This window comes from Hippoglossus stenolepis, chromosome 2 (genome assembly GCF_022539355.2).
Source record: "Hippoglossus stenolepis isolate QCI-W04-F060 chromosome 2, HSTE1.2, whole genome shotgun sequence".
Classification (NCBI taxonomy): domain Eukaryota; kingdom Metazoa; phylum Chordata; class Actinopteri; order Pleuronectiformes; family Pleuronectidae; genus Hippoglossus; species Hippoglossus stenolepis.
Window position 1 is genome coordinate 17155438 of NC_061484.1, and position 23790 is coordinate 17179227.

Below are 23790 nucleotides of genomic sequence, written 5' to 3' on the forward strand. Positions count from 1 at the left end.
TTAGACCAAAAAAAAACAAGATTCATTACTACTACAATCTTGTTTTATTCTGTGTATGCGGGTCACATCAGGGCCATGACCAGTTGACATCGGAGTCTGATCACATTTTAAAAGATAATGTGAACAGCTACATAACCTAATCGGATCTAGAAAACACTCTGAATTGAGCACTCAGCCTTGTAGTGTGAACGTTAATGTCACCTGTTGTGTTCAATCTGTATACGGATGATCTTTCCAAACAGTGAAGGAGTGTAAGAGGTGTTGTGAGGGACAGGCTTGTCACCCATCTTCTATTATGCTGATGATTTAGCCGTTCTGCCTCTTGGAGTGCTGGTTTGCAGCAGCTGCTTCGAGTCTGCTCAGACTATGGTTTGCAGTTTGATGTCAGGTTTTTTAGCCTAAGAAGAGTGTGGTTTGTTTTTCTGAAACCAAAGATAAAAAGCTAGATTTCCCCCAAAAATGTGTTATGTTGGGCAAATCGCTCACATTGGTGAACAAAGTCAAATATCTGGGTCACATCATCAGGGATAACTCATGTGATGATGACGATATCCACTGTCTGTCTGTTTTTTTATGCACAAGCCAATATGCTAGGTCACAAATATCACAAGTGCACAGATGTCAAACTGCTTTTTTTAATATATATATATCCTACTGAACTCAGATCTGCACACTTGTGGTGCAGTTACAGTACAGCTCTAATGAAAAAGCTCCTGGTGGCATTTAATGATGCATTTAGGATATTTCGTAAGGTCCTGAGATGAGCCAGTGTAGGTCAGATCTTCGTGGCCGTCATGTTCCTACTTTCCACGTGGTCTGGATGGATTTTGTGTACAAGTGTCAAGATAAGTGTCACCGAGATTCACCGCCGGAAGTCCGTGCAACGCCGGAAGTCCGTGCAGCGTCGCGAGTGGGATCCGGGCAACGACTATGTCCGAACTACTTTGACCTAACATCGGAGATGCTTTGATGTAATATAGGCGATGCCTAGATTTGCTTTTGATGGTGAAATCTTAAAGGCACCTTGACTTTGGGTGATACACCGATCAAAGAAGAAGAAGAATAGTGAATCAAGTGTCGCCGATTTGCTTTTCAACACCCGTGAAAGAGCAGAAGATGAAGGTAATCCCAAAGGAAAGACGTATGAATGAATAACAGCATTGTGTTGGCGTTCATGGTTTGGACGTTACGTTTGTAAAAGGAACGGGCTTCAGAGAACTAGCTGGCTACTTTGCTAACGGTAGCTATGATTACCATGGCAACCCCTGGAAACCAAGCTAACTGCTATTTGTTCAGTTTAGTTAGTTAAAATCAGAAATGTTGTCTCAGCGCAAGTGAGCAAAATAATTCGATTCATTACTAATCAATCTACACTATAGAAACGATTATAGATTATTTATTGAACGTTGTTTTAATACGTGTCAGGAGACGCTACCATAGATTTCATAAGCACAACATGTCAGCCTCCTGTTCAGCTAATTTACTGAACAATAATAGCAGCATGTCAAAGTGGGAGCCTGCATTGTTTACACAGCTGAGCTACTATGAGCTTTCTGTCATTGGTAATATTTCAAGTGCCTTATAGTTTGTGGTCAAATCTTGCATCGGTCATGACATGAAGTGAAGCCATAGCTTTAGGCTCAGTGAAGAAACACATGTATGTCACTCTATATTATATCAGAAATTGTCTGTATATTTAGATCAATGTAACACACCTGTTGATGTGCTACATCCACTCTGTCATTACTACATGCACGGACGGATTTATGCCTTTTTGAATTATTATTTTAAAAGTTTGTGTGAAAAAAAATCTATTGAATGAATGGTTTTGATCTCTGAGACACAGGGTTGACCAAACTCACTGGATGTTTGTGTTTTTTTGGTTTTTCTTTGCTGGTAGTTAACAGCTAAGATTTTTTTTAAGTCTTTACCACATTTAATTTGTTGAAGTGCAAATGTACAGTACATAGCTTTAAGTTTATATATCTAAAATGCTGAAACATAGCGTTCAAATGTTTTGAATTGCTTGATCAAGAGCAGCCAGTCAGTGAAGGCTAACATCAAGTAGGGTAGGATGTTGTTTCTTTTCCTCCAGAGAAAACTATGAATGGCTCTTTAATTTCACATGCTTTTATATCTTTTTTGCAAATTAACTTAAAAAGTCATCTTTGTCCACAGAACGTTTTCATTCTTGCTGACAAAGCCTGGGCGGGTTCTAACCTGCTGTATAAGTGGCAGAAAACCCTTGGTAATTACATTGCTGTTGCCGGGTGAGTCACAATGTTTAATATTTTTTTTCCTTTTATTCAAATTAACTTCAGTACAGAAGCTAAAATATACAGTACATTTCTTATGCAGACAAGACAACTCAGTGAAAATATTTGATCGACATGGACACAAGTGCACAGAACTCAAGCTGCCAGGGTAAGTGTGAGAACATCTTTTTGTCTCTGACGTTATTTAATCAGAAAAAGGTTGGATCATTACATCTTTTTACAATGAATTCCTCTTTCTCCTACTTCCGCTAGGCGCTGTGTGGGTATGGACTGGGATAAAGATGGAGACATTTTGGCTGTGATAGCTGCGAAATCCAGTTCCATCTTCCTCTGGGATGCTAGTGTCAATAAGACTTCCCAGATAGACAGCGGCATGAGGTATTAATTCATGCATCGCCTTTACAAAGAGGGAGAAGTTGGCTTTAGGAAAAATTCACAGGTTTTAGTACAAGTATTCATTTTCATTCGTTGCAACAGAGATCAGATGTCTTTCATCTTGTGGTCAAAGACGAGCCCAATGTTGGCCGTCGGGACGGTCAAAGGAAACCTGTTGATCTACAATCAGCAAACTTCACGCAAGATCCCTGTTCTGGGTAATACACTCTAACACAACACAACTGTACGGAGACTTGTTTCTGGTTCTGTCAGTCCTTGGTCTCTCCCGTTGTTCTGATCGTCTGTCCCTCTCCCCACGTACATGTTAGGTAAACACACTAAAAAGATCACCTGTGGGTGCTGGAGTGCTCAGAATCTCCTGGCTCTTGGAAGTGAAGACAACACGCTGAGCATCAGCAATCATGAGGGGGACACCATCAGACAGGTAGCGTGCATATACACACAGGCAGCACAAACAAGTACTTTAATTGATGTGGTCATCGGTGTTGGTGTCAGAATACAAAGGAGGGAGATTGATCCAGTTGATCTAACTTCTCTCTTGGTAGATAACACTTCGCGGTGAGCCTGATGAAATTTACTTCTCTGTGATGAAGACAGATGAAAGGTCTTCTCCAGGAGAGAGCACTGTAAGTGTAAACAGTCAATAACTCATCACACATATTTATTACATATTCACAATCTAGTGTCTTAAGTTGAAATCTGTGATATCTTGACACACATTTAAAACCTGCATAAAGAAAATAATTGTTTAATAATTACTAACATTGTGCAACGAAGATCCCCAGAGCAGATAAAACTGTAATCTTTATGGGTAAAAAAAAAAAAGATTTATAATTGTGAGATAAAAGTTAAAAGTTGATATTTAGAATGCACTAGTTATGTCTTTGCAAATGTTTACCTTCCTGCAACTATTCCCCTTCAGGTGAGTGTGTCTGTGGAAAAGAAGATATTGATGCTTTTCAACATCAATGATCCTGAGAACCGGATAGAACTGACCTTCCAGCGCCGCTATGGAAACATCGTGTCGTATCGCTGGTACTTACACACCCGGACACACACACACCAAAGATATGGAATTATGGCCTTAAGATGTCGATATTCCAATGAGTGCTTTCTCCCTGTCTGTCACTTCCAGGTACGGTGATGGGTACATACTCATTGGATTCTCCCATGGATACTTTGTGGTTATTTCCACTCACATCAGGGAGATTGGGGAGGAGCTCTACCAGGCTCACAACCATAAAGATAGTCTGAACAGTGTGGCAATCTCACCATCATTAAACAAGGCTGCCTCCTGTGGGGACAACAGGTAAACACAGGCTTTAAAAGAGACAGCACCTTTATTCAGTTGATTTTATTAGCTGGAAAAACTTACGTCGCTTGTTTCTTGTTGCAGCATAAAAATCCACGAGCTGTCTGAGCTCAAAGATATCAGCAATGTTGTTCGATTGGATGATGAGACTAAAGGTGAGAGACGGTCATCTTCTCCAGCCAAACTGTCAAATCGCTATCTTGAACACACCACAACTTCTCCTTCACCCGCCTCTCCTCCTCCTCCTCTCTCTTATTTCAGGTCTGGACCAGCTGAGCTGGACAGATGACGGACAGCTGTTGGCCATTTCCACACAGAAAGGGACACTCCATGTTTTCCTCACCAAGCTGCCCATTCTGGGTGACAGCTTTGGTACGCGGCTGGCGTACCTCACCTCCCTGCTGGAGGTCACCGTCTCCAACCAGGTGGAAGGGGTGAGGACACACACACACACACACACACACACACACACACACACACACACACACACACACACACACACACACACACACACACACACACACACACACACACACACACACACATTGATATATCTCAAATAAATGTTTGTGTTGTGAGATGGAATTGATTAATACAGGACTAGTAGACGATTTGTAGGGGGGTGAGAGGATATCTAACTAAAATGACTAAAAAGATATCCCCCTTAATAACCTGCTAGTTCTGCCATCCCCTCTCAGCCAGCCCCCCCCATCCCCTATGGCAGAATGCTGTGTGTGCACAATATTACCAACTAGATTCACAACTAAATCCTACTTTGTTTCCCCTCGTTCTTCAGGAGACCCCTGTGGTCATAGACGTGGACGTCGAGCCCACTTTCATTGCAGTTGGGCCGTACCATGTGGCGGTGGGGATGAACAACAGAGCCTGGTTCTATGCACTTGTAGACAATGAACCTGGTGTGTGTGTGTGTATGAAATGTTATATGTTGTGTCTAAGTCATGTAAATGTTTGTCCCTAAGTTTCACTGAACTGTTTTGTGCATCACTAAGGTTTTAAGAAGCTGAAGGACTTTGAGTATTTGGGGACGATAGCCAGCATGTGCCTGAACTCCGACTACGCAGCAGCGCTCTTTGAGGGAAAGGTGCAGCTGCACATGGTGAGTCATCTGGTGTCAGTACTTTGTTTTTCTTTTGATTCACTAATAAACAATGAATTTAGAGGCTTCATCATGTATTATTATTGTGTGTGTTGTGTGTTTTAGATCGAAGGCAAAGACCACGAGGAGAAAAAACAGATGAAGTTGTTTCCTGATGATGACAGGAGTGGTCGGATCCTTTGCCACGCCCTCACTTCTGACTTCCTGTACTACGGCACTGATGTAAGACTCAGCACATCCTCACCTCACTCAGCTCACTCTGCCCCTACTTGGTACATAGGGATGCTGCTCTGCAGACAATTATTAGGAGACTTACTGTTAACACTGATGGTTATCAGAATGTTCCATTTCTATATTTGTTATTTACAAATCAAAGTTCAGGTAGGGACGATTTTGAGTTTTCAGTCATCTTAACTGAGTTTCTTTCCCCCAAACTTGTTTTCTTCAGTCGTTTGTGGTTTTGTGGTCTACTACTCTGCTTTTGACATTGTCTCTCTTTCTGTTGGATGTTCTTATCCCTTGTCCATCTCTCTCTCCTCCTCAGTCAGGTAATGTGGTGTGTGTCCTGGTGGAGGACTGGGAGACTGTGAGCAGCTACAGCCATTCAGTCGGCGTGAGGAAAGTGTTCCCTGACCTAAATGGCACTCGGCTGGTCTTCATCGATGACAAAAACAACGGCTTCCTGCTCTCCCCTGAAAATGTTAGTACATATGGTTACTTGGTACACATATGAATACGGACGGGTGAAAATACAGTGAGGTTTGCACTTCAATAAAACCAGTTCATTAAGGATTCATTGATAACAATTTACACAATTGAACCTATTTAAACTACTTGAAACCATGAAGTAAAATGACAAAATAAGAAGTAGTGAGTGATTTCAATGGAAGAGGAGCAATTGAAAACTAAAGCAATTGCATTTAATAAACTTATTTGTTGTTCTTGTCTAATCCAGACCAAGGACCCCTGCATCGAGCTCCCCAACTTCTCTCCCACCATCACAGGAGTGCTGTGGGACAACTGGCATGCTGACAGAGGAGTGTTTGTAGCTTATGACAACGACAAGGTCTACACCTACGCCCTGCATAAAACCACCATATACGGTCGGTAGATATCACAGCATGACACACACACACACACACTAACTAAATTCTAGATACTAAATCTAGTAAAAAATTGAAAGAAACGCATATGAACGCCTTGCAAAGTACTCAGGGAAACGCGATTTACTTTTCTCTGACTCTGTTTTCCCAGGCCCCCGAGTGGTTCTGGTGGGAAGCACCTCGCTCCTGTTTTCCCAGAAGCCTTTGCTCTTGTACAATGGGGATCTGACTTGTCAAACAGCAAGTGGGAAGACCAGCCAAGTGGCTCTGAGCACACACTCATTCCTCAAGCACTCAACCAACACATCCACAGATTCGCCGCCTGAGTTCAGCAAGCAGCTCACACAGGCTCTCATGCTGAAGAGGTCAGTTCAGTCTGGGATCAGTTTTATTAGATGTTCCTTTTAAATAATGTGGCTGGATAAGAAAAATAATCAGTTTCTTTATGTATTACTTTATTCAACACAGTTATTCAAAGCTCTTTTCAAAGTACATTTCTGACAGTTAATTCAGTATAGTGCATGATTTTTATACATTGCATGTTTCATATTAGGTAGCTGCTTTGTTTTAAAACATGTGTCAATGGACATTTACTGAATCAGCTCCAGTTACTGAATGATTCAAGACCAAATATGGCTGTAATGTGTTGATGATATGACCATATCTGCTGACAAACCTGTGAAAATTCAGAAATACATTACAGGAATAAATTACAGTATGTGAAAAATTACAGATTTTAGAGTCCACACGAAATATGAAATGTTTATCAACAAAAGAAGTAAATAGTTTGTGTAAACTTATGTTTGTTGACTGTTTTTATGTTTGTGTTTACAACGTGTGCGTTTCATATTCCCATCCAGGTTCCATGAAGCCTGGGACCTGTGCAAGTCCGCAGGCAGCGATGCAGACTGGGCAGAGTTAGGCAAAACGTGCCTGCTACACATGGAGGTCGATCTAGCCATCCAGGTCTACCGCAATAGTGGGAGCGTGGGCATGGTCCTGTCCCTGCTGGGTATCCAGGTAGAAAACACACACAGTGGTTTACATGCTTACATGGTCAACATGAAAGAAAATGCTTCTGTCTTTTTTTTTGACACAACGTTACTCTGTTTTCTGTTACTCGGCCCATTCAGGGTACAGTGAACTTGAATCTGCTGGCGGGACATTTGGCCATGTTTCTAGAAGACTACAACCAAGCTCAGACCCTCTACCTGTCCTCAAACTGCCCAGTCGCTGCCCTGGAGGTGTGTTTGTATTCTTGTACACTGTATGTGTTGGAAAATCAAGGCTTGTCTGTGGTTTTCTCTAACAAAACAGTGTGTGTGTGTGTGTGTGTGTCTTAGATGAGGAGAGACCTGTTGCACTGGGACAGCGCTCTTATGTTAGCGAAGAGGCTAGCAGAAGATCAGATCCCTTTCATATCCAAAGAATATGCTGTCCACTTGGAGTTCATGTGAGTGTCACACACACACTACACACATGTAAACCAGTTAATGGACTCTGTATGTAAACCTCTCTTTCTCTATTTGTAGTGGAGACTATGTGAATGCACTGGCTCACTATGAAAAAGGCATGACCCACAATAATAAAGTAAGTACAATATGGTGTATTTGAACTCTTGTTTTTGGAATAATAATAATATTAAAGGTGGGGGGATGGATGAGGATGGTTTACCATGAAGGTTTTTTTTGGGGGGCGAATTTGTTCAGGAGAAATAATTTTTATGTTGATATCGTGAAATAAAATGTATTATTATTATTATTATTTGAAGTTTCTTCCCTCCCCTTCAACCGTGTTTCCCTCACTGTGCAGTTCCAGGAGCACGACGAGGCGTGTCAAGCAGGTGTAGCCAGGATGTCCATCAGAATGGGTGACATCAGGAGAGGAGCCGCACAGGCTATTCAGCACCCGAGCAGAGTGCTCAAGAAGGAATGTGGAGCCATACTGGAGAGCATGAAGGTGCAGACACGCCCTTTTGTCTTTCTTGTTAACTATGTTGTGGCAATTTCACATTTTACTTCATCTGTAAACAGTGAAACAGTGATCTGATGGGTTTGTCGTTTGTGTTTTTATGAAATGTTTCCTTTTTTTCCCGTTATATCTCACAGCAATTCTCTGAAGCTGCTCAGCTCTATGAGAAAGGCCAATATTATGATAAGGCTGCGTCTGTCTACATTCGTTGCAAGAACTGGTGAGGCAAACACCAACACACACACCAACACACAAACCAACACACAAATACATGTGCAAGTTTCTCTCCTCCTTCATGTTATTCTAATTCTTTTGTTGTTTTTTCTCCATATTCAGGTCGAAGGTGGGAGAGCTGCTGCCACATGTTTCCTCTCCCAAGATCCACCTGCAGTATGCCAAGGCCAAAGAGGCGGATGGAAAGTAGGTTCTCACTCTGAGTGTGTTAACAGTGAAGACGGATAGATCACTGAGAGAGAAGCTGACGATGTGTGCGCTGTGTGCTTCAGGTATAAGGACGCAGCACAGGCCTATGAGAGCGCGAAGGACTGGGACAACGTGATCCGAGTGCTGCTGGACCACCTGAACAACCCTGAGGACGCTGTGCGCATCGTCAGGGAGACGCAGAGCATCGAGGGAGCAAAAATGGTTGCCAGGTAAGACAAAGGAGAGCACACACACATAACTCCAACTAATATACAACACCTAAAACTCTAACAGTTATTCTAATCTTAATTCTTATTTTTCTCCTTGTCTCCAGCTTGAGATTTTTACACAACAATAGTGGAACAAAACAAATTTGACTGTCTATCAAATGATACATTTTCTGCTGATTGACTAAATGTTGAATCAACTTATCACTTCAGCTTGAGTTATTTCTCTGCACGACGTTTTGTTTTTTGTAAAAGACCTAAAACATATGTTGTTGTGTCTCAGGTTCTTCCTACGGTTGAACGACTATAGCTCGGCCATCCACTTCCTGGTTCTGTCTCAGTGCAACGATGAAGCCTTCCAGCTGGCACAGCAGCACGGAAAGATGGAGGTCTACGCCGACATCATCGGTCAGTCTGTGTTCAAGTGTTTGTGTATATTGAGAATATTTACATTTTTCCAAGTGCATCAAACATTATTTCCTGTTGCACTTTTTGCTTGTGACCTGGTGTAATTCCAAATAAAGGTTGTGCAAGTTTAGTATTTTTTACATAACTGCATGTGTGTGTTCATCAGGCTCCGAGGCGACACAGGAGGATTACCAGAGCATCGCTCTCTACTTTGAAGGAGAGAAGAAACATCTGCAGGCTGGAAAGTTCTTCCAGAAGTGTGGACAGTACAGCAGAGTAAGAGCTCTTTGCTCTTAGTATTTACTCAATACTAGTTTATATCACTTTAATCATTTATATGACTCAACAACTGAGAGACTGACTGATTTGTCTTTGTGTCCACCGCCTCTCAGGCCCTGAGACACTTCCTGAAGTGTTCCAACACAGACGACAACCTGGCCGTTGAGATGGCCATTGAGACGGTGAGAGCTGTGTGTGTCAATCTGAACACATATACAAAATGATGCAAGAATATTCAGTTAAATGTTTTTTGATGTGTGTGTGTGTACTCTAGGTGGGTCAGGCCAAAGACAACTCTTTGACCAATCAGCTGATAGATTACCTGATGGGGGAGAGTGACGGCATGCCCAAGGTAATCAACACACTGGAACACTGGAGGCTCAATGACTCTGACTGTTCTTGCTACATCATTTCGTTTTGACGTTTCCAGAAGAAAATCTGCATCCACACCAAAATCGAATGGGTCCTTTTCAGGCCTGTTGCCTTTAAGTGGTCCAGTTACACATAGAGTGAAAGCTGCAGTAGTCTCTCACCCGGTGCTTTCATGTGTGTGAATCATCTTAAATGTGGACGGTTTGTTTCCTGTCTCTCATCTTCACAGGATGCCAAGTACCTCTTCCGTCTCTACATGGCGCTGCAGCAGTACAGGGAGGCTGCTCGTACGGCCATCATCATCGCCAGAGAGGAGCAGTGTGCAGGTACAAGCTTGTTCACACAAACACTATCCAAACGACAAGAAATATATAGCACACGGGATACAACTGTACCTTGTGTGTGTGTGTTACTGGTGCAGGGAACTACCGTAACGCCCATGACGTGCTGTTCAGCATGTACACGGAGCTGCAGGCCCAGAAGATTAAGATCCCTGCGGAGATGACCACCAATCTGATGATCCTTCACTCCTACCTACTTGTGAAGGTCAGACCTGCTGAAGTCCATCACACACACGTTACATGAGACATGACAGATCATTTCCCCCCAGGGATCAATAAGCAACACTAATAGTCCAACACGAAAGAGATGACAATTCTCAACAGGAATTTATCAAACTGTTGCATTTATGACATAAGGAGTATTTAAGTTTCCATTTTGAATAAATCCAATATGATAGGGTTTATAAAGTATTATGGGAACATAAGATAAAATGTTAAATATTAAGCTTTTCTACCTTAACATTAAATATGAGTATTGTCCTTGTGATTGGTGTTTTTCTGTAGATGCATGTGAAGAGAGGAGACCACCTTAAAGGGGCCCGCATGCTCATTCGAGTCAGCAACAACATCAGCAAGTTTCCTGCACGTGAGTCAAAGCAGGAAAAACCTTAATCTGTTGTGATGTTCACACAAAACTAAGTTTAAATTTCACTGAATTTAAAAAATGTCCCCCTGGAAGGCTCATCAGCGTTTGTGTGTGTGTGTGTGTGTGTGTGTGTGTAGATGTTGTTCCCATTCTGACGTCGGCAGTCATCGAGTGTCACCGCGCCGGGTTGAAAAACTCGGCCTTCAGCTTCGCGGCCATGCTGATGAGACCAGAGTACCGAAACGAGATCGACCAGAAGTACAGGAGGAAGATTGAGGCTATGGTTCGGTCAGTGACTAATGACTGAATGCTTTCGTTTATTCTCCAGCAAAAATGTTTCACACCCCCTCTCCCGCTCCTTCCTCACCTCCTTGAATCTTTTCTCCACTTTACATGTGTCGGCACCACAGACGTCCAGATACGTCCGAGCTGGAGGAGGAAACGACTCCATGTCCGTTCTGTGGCTGCCAGCTCCCACAGAACGAGCTGCTGTGTATTTCCTGCAAGAACAACCTGCCCTATTGCATCGCCACGGTACGAACACTACATGACGCTTTAGTTAGCACAACACTTTGAACTTATTTTATTTGATCTTTGCTCCCTTTTGATTGTCCTCAGGGTCGTCACATGCTGAAAGAAGACTGGTCTGTGTGTCCTCACTGTGAATTCCCTGCTCTCTACTCGCAGTTCACTGTGTAAGTACCGCACAAGCAGGAATATCCACACAGCAGCTGTAGTTTAGAGGCAGTTAGGTAAACACAGAACAAATTCATGTGGATCTTTTCATCAAAAAGACTAAATGTGCTTGTTTGATGTTGGAACGTGAACAAATCGCTCCTGTGTTTTTCTGGTCATCAGTTAATTCTTAGTGCATATGAGGGTTAATTAAACTGCATGTATTTGCTGTAGTTGCCATTTGCCAAAATCTAAGGCAGAAAACCTCCCTAATGTGGGTTAAACTAAGTGCAAACAAACTTTCAAACTGGATTTTCAATTTAGCCCCTAGTAACTCCTTAGATTTTACACACTAGTCAGTTTACAGGTCTTAGTGGGGACCACTGTTTATGAGAAAAGGAGTTGTGTGAAATCTGTTGTAGTTCTCAACTGATGTCACAGGAGGAAGCGTTGGTTGGGGCTGAAAAGTACAAATATGGGATGTGGGGGCGTTTGAAGAAGTGATCTGTAGCCTGCTCCTTGTCTATGCTGATTTTTTAATACGGACAGACGGACGAAAAAATAAAATAAAATAAAATCCGTCCGTCTGTCCGTCCCCCAAAAAAAACAGACAGATGTCCGTCCGTCCGTCTGTCCATCCCCAAAAAATAATAATACGGACAGACGGCCCTAATAAGAATAATCCTTACAATTTCAATAGGGCCTCCCACCGTTCGCTGCTCGGGCCCTAATTAGTGGACTGCAAGGAGCGGGTAGAGAGAGTCATTCATGTGACATTTATGTATGTAATTATTTATTTATACTTAATTTACATGTCATTTTTTGACCTTCACACAAGACTAGTGATTTCCACCTTTATGCTAAGTTGGCCTAAGCTATTCCTCTCCGGTCAGCAGCTTTGTGCGTAGTATTCAGACATAAGAGTTAAAGTCTGCGTCTCCCAAAATATCACGATTCCAGTATCGGCGCAGTCAAGCCTCGTTTCATCATCATGTTGACAAATCGAGACTGAACTGTTTTGTTGTTTCTCAGGTTGTTGGAGACGGAGGGTGTGTGTCCCATGTGCTCAGAGACTCTGAGTCTCAAACAGCTGAAGAAGATCTCGGATTGTTCCCAATACCTGCGGACTGATCAACTGGATCCATGAAGACAAACGTCTGCAACTATTAAAAAATCAGCACGTTGGAGCGTTAGTGCGCTAAAAGACAAGAGGAAGCAACAGAAGTCACAGCCAACTTCTGCTTTTCATCACATTCCCTCGATTTTTCTTCTTTAATTTCCTCTTTCTTCAGTATTCTTGAATACTGTCATCTTCAGTTTATTCTGTGCAGCCGACACACACACTCCCTCTTTCTGTAATAAGGCAGATGTCAGGTGAAGACAGCCTGAGGTGTCAGACTGGACATGAAGGTAATTACTGGCTGCTGCTGCGGCTCCAGTCATATTATACTATTATTATTTTTGTATCTATCCATCTAATGATTATTTTGTATTACTTAATATAATTATGAATTTCTCAAAAGATAATGTAACAAACTTGTGTAATTTATATTTATTTAATCGTCTCTTAAATACAAACAAATCTGACAAAAAGGTTTAGCCGTCTATTAAAAAATAGTCTTGAAGTACCCTAGTTGTATCAATGTCTGTATGATCATGTCAATAGTGTTTCAACAATGAATATTATTCATTTTCACACTGAACTGGAAGGAACTCTAATAATAAAATAAATGTTCTTTTCTGGTTTAAAGTAAAATGTTTGCATTTAAAAAAAAAAGAAAAAGCTTTTGAAAAAAAAATCTTAAAAAATTTTAGAAAAATCAATAGATTATATATTTTGAATGGAATTTATGCAGCTCTTCATTTTCTATGATGTGAACCAGAGAAACAGTTTCAAAGACTACAGGGACTTTTGATACACAGTACGAATATAAATGTAATATGTTTGTTTGTTTATGTGTTACTGAGTCTTGTTTGAGCTCAGATTCTTTGCACATCATGTCAATTTCAAATAAACTCAAACTCAAAATTATAAACTGAGTGGCATCATACATTGACATGTTTGTGTACCAGTGAATATTTGTAAGATTAGGACAAAGGTTTTTACTGATTCCACTTGTCAATTAGTTCTGCAAATAATGACAAATCATTTTATTAATGTTTTAGAGTGTGAAAACAAAACGATAAACTGAATATAGAAATTGTGACTCATGTTGATTAAGGCTGTTTAGTTCTTCAGCGTCTTTAAGATTTAACATAATGTAGAGGTAAAGTGCTGTTTACTTTGAAATTAGTTTTATTTTGATAAACATTTAGATATTTTTGTCCAAGCATCTCACCACCACTAGGTCCAGTCAGGAGCTGTTCTGGAGATTTCCATCACCTACCTCAGTCTTCTTCAGATGAAGTTCGCCCAGTTGTCTTAAACGTAGATTTTGTGGAACTGTAATTTTTTTTAGGTTTGTTGGTTTAAAAGTTTTATATTGGAAAAAAAGATTTCCTTGACAAATGGACGACTGCACACGCTGAAGAATATTTCGATTTGAGTGAAAGCTCCAACATCGATGCTGCTGTTTTCTGTCCAAAAGAGCAGCACTGACTGAAGAGCAACTGCACAAGTAATGCTACATTTATCCATTTAGCAGTACTGGATTTGATTAAAAATATCTACACTAAATAATAAGATCTTAAATTATTGGATCATTGACCAATTACTTGACAGAAAGAGAAAAACAATGAAATTATTTGATTAAAAAATGTATTACTAATTTTGGTAATTTTAACATTTAAGACCAAACAATCTTTCAAAATATGAAGAATTGGGTAAATAATGCTGGAATTAATCATCAATGACAGATAACCTGCTAATCTCATTATCTCTAGTTTGTCTTGAGTTGTTTAAAATAGGATCATCATTAATAGACAACCTTGAGCTGTATGTGGTTTCTATTTTTCCAGCGAAGATCCCTTTTTGAGTGGCTGGATTTGTTTAAACAAATGCATGATACAAATATCAGATTTTAACTTCAAAAAGAAATGTGACACCATGTTATAAAGCATGACTGCTCTCTCTCTAGTAGAAAAAAAAACACTGACACTCATGAGTGAGATATTTCTCTATTCATCCTCATGAAATCTTTACAAAAGTGACATTTACAGAGTCGTCAGTGCTAAACGTAGAACCAAACAGGAGTATTAATGTACTGTGGTCCTAGCAAAAAAGGTAACCGTCACATTATTTACAGCCTCGACACCTGGACCAGAAACAGATGACAGAAGAAACGCACATCGCTCCTGATTGGACACGCGTTACTGCAGAGGGGTACACACATGATAACGGGTGGAACAGGCAGACACTACGCATCATTTGCTCGGGATGGCGACAGGAAGTTAAAAAAAGTTTGAGTTTTTGGTTGAGAGACAGATGAGTTACCTAAGTCTGAGTCTAAGGCAAGCTTTAACACTTTCTGCTCATTTCAGGACTGTTTTAAGTGCAGAGAAAAAAATGTACATTCTGTTGGAGGCAGACGAGGAACAGTTATTTCTTAGCTTTGCCTTTCCCTTTGCCTTTTCCTTTCCCAGAATCTTCTTTCTTCTCTTTCGACTCCTTGGTGGCCTTTGCCTTCTTCTGCTGCAGGGAGGAACAAGAGACAGATGAGATATAATAAATAGATAGAACATAATGTGATTTAGTTTGAAATGTGAAGAAGACGATTGCACTATTGCAGTTTGAATTACTTTAATCATAGCGTCGGCCTTCAGGCCCTCTCCTTCCTCCTCTGACTCGTGACGTCCATTGTCCATTTCCTCTCCTCCCAGCTCTGACTCCCCACCACCACCAGCACCACCAGCACCACCAGCACCACCACCAGCACCACGGCCTTTCTTCACAATTTGCAGCGAGTAGGGTGTGAGATGAATTTCTTTGTTGTAGGCGCGTGTGAAAGCTGCCTTCACCTGGGAGGATAAAGATAGCACAGATATAAAAACTCTCATTTCTTGGACAAACAGCATCAACCACAGTATTTGATGTACTGGAGTTAGTTTCAGTCAATCAACTAATTGTTTCAGCTCTACTGCCAGCCAATCCCAACAGCCCAAACTATACACCCCTCGCCTCCTCCTGACCTTAGACTCCAGTTTGGAGTAGGGGTCAGGTTGTCCGCCCCAGACGCTGATCTCCATGATGCTGTCCACGTCCTCCTTGATGAGGTTGTAGCTGTCCAGCAGCTGCACGGCCTGACCGGCGCCCTCAGCTCCGTGCCTCTGGAGTGGGCTCACCAGCGCCTGCCGCAGGTAGTGCAGGTAGTCCAGGTTCACCGCCTGTCTGCTGCTCAATGTCCTGCAGGAGCCAAACAGATTAAACACTGTGATTTTGTGTTGAATGTGTAAAGAGTTAGGGAAAGATAAACAGTGGTGCCGGCTCGACTCACTTTAAACTCATGTGTGAGTTCAGCTCCTGAATGATACGGGAATGTTTACCGGTGGACGAGTGCTTGCCGAGCCAGCTGGGAAATGTGGGGAACTGACTCATGTAGCCTCTCATCAGCTCACCTGGTAACACACTGGCATAGATGGCCTACGAACACACACAAACACAATCAAGTTATTGCAAGAATGATAAGGTTAAAGTTTATGTTTACAAGAATCTATGTTATAAAATTACTTTTACTGTTTTATACAAAAAACTATTTACAACAGACCTTCAATTTTAAAGAAAACCATCTGCTCCAGAAAGGATTATAATATAAGGATTATGATATAAGGATCATTTTGTGTTACCTGGGTCGGCAGCAGAGACCAGTTCTGCCGAGAGCGTATCTGTCTGTCCACCAGATCTCCGTCCGAGATGGAATCCGCTGTCTTGCTGAGCAACACCAGGTGGGACTTCAGATCTCCACTGTATGAATATGAAATAATAATAATTAGCACCACATTTTTGTGAAATATTGTCATTTATTTTATTGTGATAGCCTCTCTCACCTGGCAGCCGCTGGACGGACGTGCAGGTAGTTCTCTTGGACGAAGAGCGGAGCTAGTGAATAGTCGTGGAAGAAGAGGTCGGACTTGTCGATGAGGCTCATGTGGGAGGTCTCATCGCCCAAGGCAAACACCTTCCTGCAAACGTCAAACGGCCCCAGCTTCATGTCCTTGCGGGCGCTGGCTGCGTCAGACTTGCACTGGTCGTAGGTCATCACCTTGTCTTTAGCAGACCACATGCTCAGGTTGTGAATCACCTGGAGAAAAGAAAGCCAACTTGGTGAGAGGGTGGCAAGAGACAGAACCTCGGTATCAACAGACTTTTACGACATGTTGTCTTCTTTACCTGGCGGATGTCCTGATTGGAAGCCAGGATGATTTCGTTGAGAGCTGGAGGAGGGATCTTGATTCCCTCTTTGAAAGTAAGGGACATCATGGCTCCCTAAAAATGGAAAAGGAAAGTGAGAGGGGAAAGTAAATATTTACATTCGCTGACATTATGAATTCAAAGCTTTTGTCATTTCGTTCTAATATACTGTCAGATGTCAGGCCGGGTGTGTGTGTGTGTACCTTAATCTGTTCCACTCGCGGCCTCTGGAAGCGCAGATCGAAGCAGTAGTTGGCGAGTGACCTGATCTTCTGATGGTTACGATCATTGCACATGCAGATGATAGGAATCTTTGAGCTTCTGATCAGGCCCATCATTTCCTACAAGACGTCAGAGGTCAGCATCATGAACACATGGCAGAGGAACCAATGAGGACTGAATGTTAAAGACAGCTGGAGATGAAAGATGATCAGACAGTAAACATTCATGTCACTTTATTATTCAGTCTGACATTGTGCTAATGTTCAAAAACGTTCAGTTATTAGGAGCAGAGAACTAAGGAAACATGTTGATTTGAGAGTTGTTATTTATGGAAGTGGATATCAAGTGCGACCTCTGGATCTGGTTATTTTTGAAGTAGGTTTGATAATCTTTTAAAAACGTGGAACTCTTGTGTGACTAATACAGAAATGTGTTTATTTACCTGGATTCCTCCACGGTCTTCATTACCAGCCATGCCGTCAACCTCATCCATGATCAGGACATGCTTACTGCTCACTGTATTAGACGTGCCTAGAGAACACACACACAAACAGTTACCACAGTGTTTCCCGTTAATAACATAGACTGGGGCAGTCCAATTTGTCCTGCCACAGTTTCCGAATCTGAAACATTTTACCACTTCACATAATAACATAAGAATATCTGTTGGTCTTTTCACTCTCCCTCACTGTGTCAATGTCCAGTCAAAACATCCATTCAGTTTTTACAGTCCTGTGAAGGCAGGCAGACTTCAGCATAACATCAGCAGATATCGCTTTCACTGTGTGCATCACCATGACAGACGTCCAGTTCTCAGCTGTTAGGCACATCTTCGCTCGCTGTGCATCAGGTGTGTGCCTGCTCACAGGACAACCATTTATGTGACGGTGTGTGTCTATAAAGTCTGATGTAGGTTCACATGTGAAAAAAAAGAAAGAAACGTTGTGAGAGGCGTCACCTTTGTAGAAGCTCTCGATGCTGGTGTTGTTCAGTGACTCTGCGACGACCTGCTTCAGGCTGTTTTTGCTGCGAGTACTGCTGGCGTTCATCTCCACGTAGCTGAAGCCCAACTCCTGCAACACACACACACACACACACACACAGTGGAGAGGCTGAGTCACAGCTTTGAGTCCTGGTTGTAGTAATAGTTCAAAAGCACCAAAGACTGATCCAAATATTCTTGTTCTTTGACTGACTTCACAGACGAGGGCAGCAGTCGTGGTCTTCCCCACCCCCGGAGGACCAGAGAGCAGAGCAGCTTTAAATCCTGATCCATCATCTTTCCCTCCAAACTTGCCAAACCTTACTGCACATGACAAACAGCACCAAGCATGTGGTCTTTAACACAGGTGAATATATATACACATCAGAGCTAACACTTACTTTATAAAAATGAGCTATGGTTTTCAAGTGAAACTGTCTAATACCTGGAGGCTTGGAAACGGTGCCACTGTGGTTTTTGTGCCAGTTCTGCAGCCACCGCAGCAGCTTATTGGCGCAGCTCTGATCCCCCTGCTGGCCAATCACAGTCTTCAGAGAGCGCGGGCGGTACTTGTCCACCCACAGCAGGCTGGCGTCCTCTGCAGTTGTGGATGATGATGATGGTGGTGGGGCTGAAGTTGAACATGAGGAGGAAAGGCCCAGCTCCCTCCGGGCCGTGTGACTTGAGCCTCTGACAGGTGGAGTGCCGCCACTTCTGGTCGATCTCCCGTGACCTTGTGCCAGGCCGGTCTTTGACGGGCTCGGGGTGTGAGGGGACCTGGAATTACCCTTTGAAGGAGAGATCTTCTGGGCTTTGGGGGTGCTCTTTGACGTTCGGCTGGGGGGAGTCCTGGTTTTAGAAGCTTTGCTCTAATTGAGAAAGAATTTGGATATACACATCCAAATAAAAATATTTGTTAAATGTAATCAACGAATAACTGAGTCAGAGATACTATATTTCAGTAAATACTTTGCTGACCTCTGCCTCTGCAGCAATCTCATACTTGGACTTCTTCCCTGGTTTGGTTCTGATCAGCTCCAGCAGAGCGTCCTCATCCAGGATCTTGGTTCCAAAAATATTGGCCTGAGCAGAGTGAGACAGAAGAGAATTAAAAACTGGATGAACATAATGTCTGAGACAGACACAGGGAAACATTGCAGAAATGAGTCAGGAAGGGAAATTAAACAGTTAAACTGCTATTAAACTATTGTAATGTAATAACTGTGACTTTAACACTGTTGATACTACTATTGTAGAGTTGCCACTTTCTTTAACTCTTCTTTAACCCGTCATCGGTCATAGTCATAGATCAGTCAGCATTAGCTCACAGCAATCAACCCAACTTTCTTCAGGACATATCCGTCACCTTGTCGAGTTTGGAGACTCCGCTGTCCCTGCCCTGCACCAGGTAGGTGGTCCTTTTGCTGAGGTTGCCCGTCACCTTGCCTCCGTAGCGCTCGATGAGGGATTTGGTGTCATCTCTCTCCATAGACTCGAGGACCCCCGTCAACACAAACACACAGCCCTCCAAACAGTTCTCTGCTCCCTGGAGAAAACACGCACAGCGTACAGTCAGAGATAATGATGGTGGTCAGCAGCTTTTCTTTACACAACTGTCTGGCCTTTTACACAAAAGGCTGGTGTGTGCGTGTTACCGTTGGAATTTCCTTGGAGCCCAGAGCTCGTGGTCCATCTCTGTTGAGGAAGTTCCTGAAAGCTGCCGAGTTACCTTTCTTCTTCTCAGCATCGTCAGGACTCGTGCTTGTGCTCTGATCAGGTTAAGAGACATATGAGACATATTAACTTGTTCTTTAAATTGTTCTTTAAATTGTACTTGTGCACATGTTCACTTTGAGTTTTTCTGCTTTGTATTTTATCCTGAGTTTCTGTGACCTTGCTGCACAACCAGTTGGCTTTTGGGGACAAATATTATTAATATGTTAAGATATTAAGGTATCTTCAAAGCTCACCTCTGGTTTCTTGGGAGACGTTTTAAGTGCCGTGGGTGTCGTTCCTGTTTTGGGTGTGAGCTTCATGTGTGAGCTCGATGAAGCGATGGGCTCCTTCTTGGGAGAGGTTTTAATTTTTGAGGGTGAAATGAGGGTCTTACTCTTCGACCCTGTGTTGTTCTCTTCATCTCTTTTCTTCATCATGGCCAGTTTGGAGCTGGCTTTGACAGGGGAAAGGTTCTTCTTAGGAGTCGGACTGATCACGTCCTCCGACTTGATCCTGGTCGGTGGACTGCTCGGGCTGCCAGCAGCAGAGTCTGTGCAGCTCTTCTTGGGAAATGCAGCTTGAGCTTGTTTGTCATCAGAGCCTTTACGAGCCTGAATGAGGAGAACATTACTTATTAAATGTCATAACCGCAGGCATCGGAAGTGAGCTTGAATTTGTATCATTGTGTTAGTTACCTTCTTGGCCTGGGGCTCCTCTTCCAGCATGGCCAGTGTTCTGGCAAACTCCTCATCCTCATGGACCTGCTTTTCCAGCTGAGTAAAGTCAGGAGAAGAAAGGAAAAGCATGAGAATGGAAAAGTAGAGGCAAAGTTACACTATGAGTACAATCTATTTTACTATGAGAGTAACTGAAAAAAAAACTGTCACATTTTGGGGGGGGGGGTTTACATTCAAGGATTTAAGCAAACACTAACTCAACATTTTGAATTTCAGGAATTCTCCAAATGATTCTTAACAACTTGTAAAGTTTCACAGAGAAGAGAGTAATAACTCTTTCTTAAATTATAGTTTCACATCATATATGTATTAATCTACACATCACTTTTAGTAATTTTATCTATAAAATAAAAGTTTGAAAGTAAAGCCCATGATTTTCACAGAGTTTAAAATTACTTTAGTTTTCTGCTTTTAATCCAAATAATAGAAAAGTTTTGACATTGATTTCTCAGAGAATAATTGATGAAAAAGGCATATTTAGAGAACTGATATCTACGAGTGTGTGAAATTTGGTGCAGCTTGACTGAATATAAGGGGAGTGTTGGGCCTTGGCAGAGGTATGAACACCACCGAGTGACATTCTATTTGATATAAATAGCAGCATAACTTTCTGTTGGTTGACTTCGATAAACCAACTACTTGTGTCAGCTCTGACTAGTAGCTCCTCACTGAGCTGCTGTTTATGTCGATCAGCCCTTACCTCCATCTCCTCACTCATCTGCAGCTGTCTGGCAAGCTCCTCATCACTGATCAGATCTTCTGTGTCCTGAATGGGCTGAAGAGAAAGATAGGTTTTCTTTTTAAAGTCAGTTTGTTGGAAAATTACCAGTTGTTTTAAACGGTAACGAAAGGCAAAGAAATAAATGACTCCATGGAGGGATTAATGGGTAAAAGTCAGAGTAGTGACGTTGAAGAAAATCATGTGTCGTTACTCACAGCCTTTCGTTTGGTGCTGGCTACCAGCTTCTTCTCTGAGCGCTGAATAGTGCTGCTGCCGAAGTAGTCCATCACTGAGGTGGGGGTTTGTCTGGTCTGAGGAGGCGACTTGGGGGATACAAGCACTGGAGGAGACTTGAGCCCAGTTTTTGCCCGCGTGGAGGGCGACTTGACGGGAGGTTTCGCCACCTCTTTGGCCCCCGGACGAGCACTCTCTGCCTCTGACTTCCTCAGTTTGGACGTGTCGTCATGCTTGGTTTGGGAAACCTTCTTCAAGGACTGAAAGTTGTCACTGTCTGAGTCTACAATCCAAAAAGAGAAATATCTTATAAAAACCACCATTCTCCTAAATCAAGCATGACATGAGCTCCAGCATGTACAGTACGTCTGAACAATGATGAAAAAACATCACCTGTTTCAGAGACATATTGCACAGGATCTTTTTTAGGAGGCGGCGCTGCCCTGCTGCTCTTCTGTTTCTCTTTAGGGGAATTCTTTGACTTCCTGACTGGCTCCTCCTCCTCCGAGTCTGGAGGGAAGAACAAAGACGCGTGGTGAAGAAAACACAGGGAGGATGAAGAGCAACGTGAGCATTATTCTTAAGGGGACCATGTATCAGTACGACAACGTTCTTACCCGACTCTATGACGGCAGACTTCTTTCGTTTTTTCTCACCATCCTTGCGTTTATCTTCTGTTTTTGGGCTTTTGACCTGAAATAAACAAAACACAACAAAAACATAATTAACCCAGATGAAACCAATACAATAATACAGTAACAGACACATGGTAACAATGATACCAAAGTTATATTTGGATACAGAAATTAAGAGGAGAGTTAAAACTTAGAAACTTAAATAACAATATAACGCTGCAGATAAAAAAAAATATTCCCTCTATACTTGACTAACCTGATTTACCAAATATAAAACAGGAACAGTTTACAACCCAATCTCTACATTAAAAACTACAGTCCAGACTTTTCACATCTGGACTGGATCAACAGAGAGAGAATCAAGACTGTTATAAACACAGCTTCAGTTGAGTGAGCCTTTCGTAAAAACACAAAAAGAGAGATTATAATATTTTTCTTCACATCCAGAAAATAATGGACTAGGTCCAAATCAAAAATCCCTCTTCTTAGACCTGTCAAATGTGGACTTCTTCATTCTAGGCGAGCTAACGACTCTAAAAACACATTTTCATATTTGAGAAAACACAGAATGGGATGTGTGACAGCTGTCTTCCACATTAGACCAGTTCCAGATCAAAACTGTTAAAATCTAGATTAGATTAACAGGGACACTGGAAATTCCCTGTGTCCCACGTTAAGTCCATTTCCTTGCCTTGTTGCTCGCTTTCTTTTTCTGCTTCACTTCATCCTCTGGAGACAGCGGCTTGCTATTCTTCTTCTTCTTCTCTTCAGCTTTCACGTTTCCATTTGGGGCCGGCTTGTGCACCGCAGGCTTCGCTGCAGTCGGTTGAAAGAAGCGCCTGATGTCCTGCGAGCACAGAAAACAACAGAGTTCCTCGGTTGATTTCTTCATTTCTTGACATTTTAATTGAAAATACAACAGATACATAAAAACACACTTCTTCCAAACAACGCTGTGGGGAATGTTCACTCGCATTCATCACAGCACCGCTTCTCCTTTACTGTAAATCCCAATCACCTCCCCTCCCCATACACCCCTCTTGCTCATTAACCACAGTGCACTTGGAGGTACAACCATCTTGGTGAGGGGGGGTGTCTTCTCCAGTCATAGACAGGGTCCAGCCACATGAAGTGAGCCTGTCTCCTGAAGAAGCCTGTGCACACCACCGCTCTGAGTCTGTGGCAGGTGAGTGAGAGGAGGGCAGAGCCTGGTCTCCCTCCTGGGACGACACCTGCTGCAGGGTCCTGTGGAGGAGCTCAGTTGGGAGCTGGAGGATGCTGGACTCCATTTCCCTCTAAGTTTTGTCAGACACAACCAGTGGTGACTCTGTTACTTTGACGTCTACACTGAGACGCTCAGTTTGACACCAAACACACTCGTGTCTCTTTCTGACGTGGGCTCAACAGGAAAAATTGTTTTGTTTTTTAACCAAAACAACAGATATCAACGGTTGCAAACACGATACTCTAAATGTTCCTGGTTAAACTTTAAACCACAGACTGTTCGGTTTCTCCTGTTTAACCTGCAGCTAACACTTGATTGAAGCGCTCGTCGTGTTTTAAAGTCTGTAACGTACCATGATGGAGACGTTTTCTCGCAGTTTTACTCTCAGGTTATTTGTCAGGAGTCAGAAAATCCTGCAGCCGCTTGGCGCGAAGAGGGACTCTGCGGACGCCTGGTGATGACGTACAAACCGCGAGCTGCGTCTA

At 42.5% G+C, this 23790-nt stretch overlaps 2 protein-coding genes across 2 annotated transcripts; one reads left to right on the forward strand and one right to left on the reverse strand.

Annotated features, from left to right (window-relative positions):
- Positions 1 to 880: 880 nt before the first annotated feature.
- wdr19 (WD repeat domain 19) lies at positions 881 to 13522 on the forward strand. Its single transcript, XM_035145151.2, has 36 exons — positions 881 to 1122; positions 2179 to 2270; positions 2359 to 2424; positions 2529 to 2654; positions 2754 to 2869; positions 2981 to 3096; positions 3218 to 3298; positions 3595 to 3707; positions 3808 to 3981; positions 4069 to 4139; positions 4246 to 4418; positions 4781 to 4901; positions 4995 to 5101; positions 5207 to 5323; positions 5646 to 5801; positions 6057 to 6204; positions 6356 to 6569; positions 7065 to 7224; positions 7338 to 7448; positions 7548 to 7657; positions 7737 to 7794; positions 8017 to 8163; positions 8313 to 8395; positions 8512 to 8595; positions 8682 to 8828; positions 9109 to 9233; positions 9400 to 9509; positions 9626 to 9694; positions 9787 to 9864; positions 10114 to 10210; positions 10306 to 10430; positions 10730 to 10811; positions 10949 to 11099; positions 11222 to 11345; positions 11430 to 11506; positions 12519 to 13522. Exons 1-36 carry the CDS (start codon positions 1117 to 1119, stop codon positions 12631 to 12633), a joined length of 4050 nt encoding a protein of 1349 aa, XP_035001042.1. The 5' UTR covers positions 881 to 1116; the 3' UTR covers positions 12634 to 13522.
- A 1065-nt stretch (positions 13523 to 14587) lies between these two features.
- On the reverse strand, positions 14588 to 23782 carry rfc1 (replication factor C (activator 1) 1). The gene is made up of 23 exons (XM_035141481.1): positions 23658 to 23782; positions 22772 to 22927; positions 22063 to 22138; positions 21839 to 21955; positions 21427 to 21728; positions 21191 to 21265; positions 20449 to 20526; positions 20008 to 20364; positions 19693 to 19806; positions 19404 to 19583; positions 19016 to 19120; positions 18483 to 18906; positions 18252 to 18361; positions 18014 to 18128; positions 17498 to 17586; positions 17037 to 17174; positions 16813 to 16908; positions 16470 to 16723; positions 16269 to 16386; positions 15920 to 16065; positions 15615 to 15828; positions 15225 to 15443; positions 14588 to 15117 (listed from the first exon to the last, which is right to left on the reverse strand). Exons 1-23 carry the CDS (start codon positions 23658 to 23660, stop codon positions 15025 to 15027), a joined length of 3579 nt encoding a protein of 1192 aa, XP_034997372.1. The 5' UTR covers positions 23661 to 23782; the 3' UTR covers positions 14588 to 15024.
- Between the last annotated feature and the right edge of the window lie 8 nt (positions 23783 to 23790).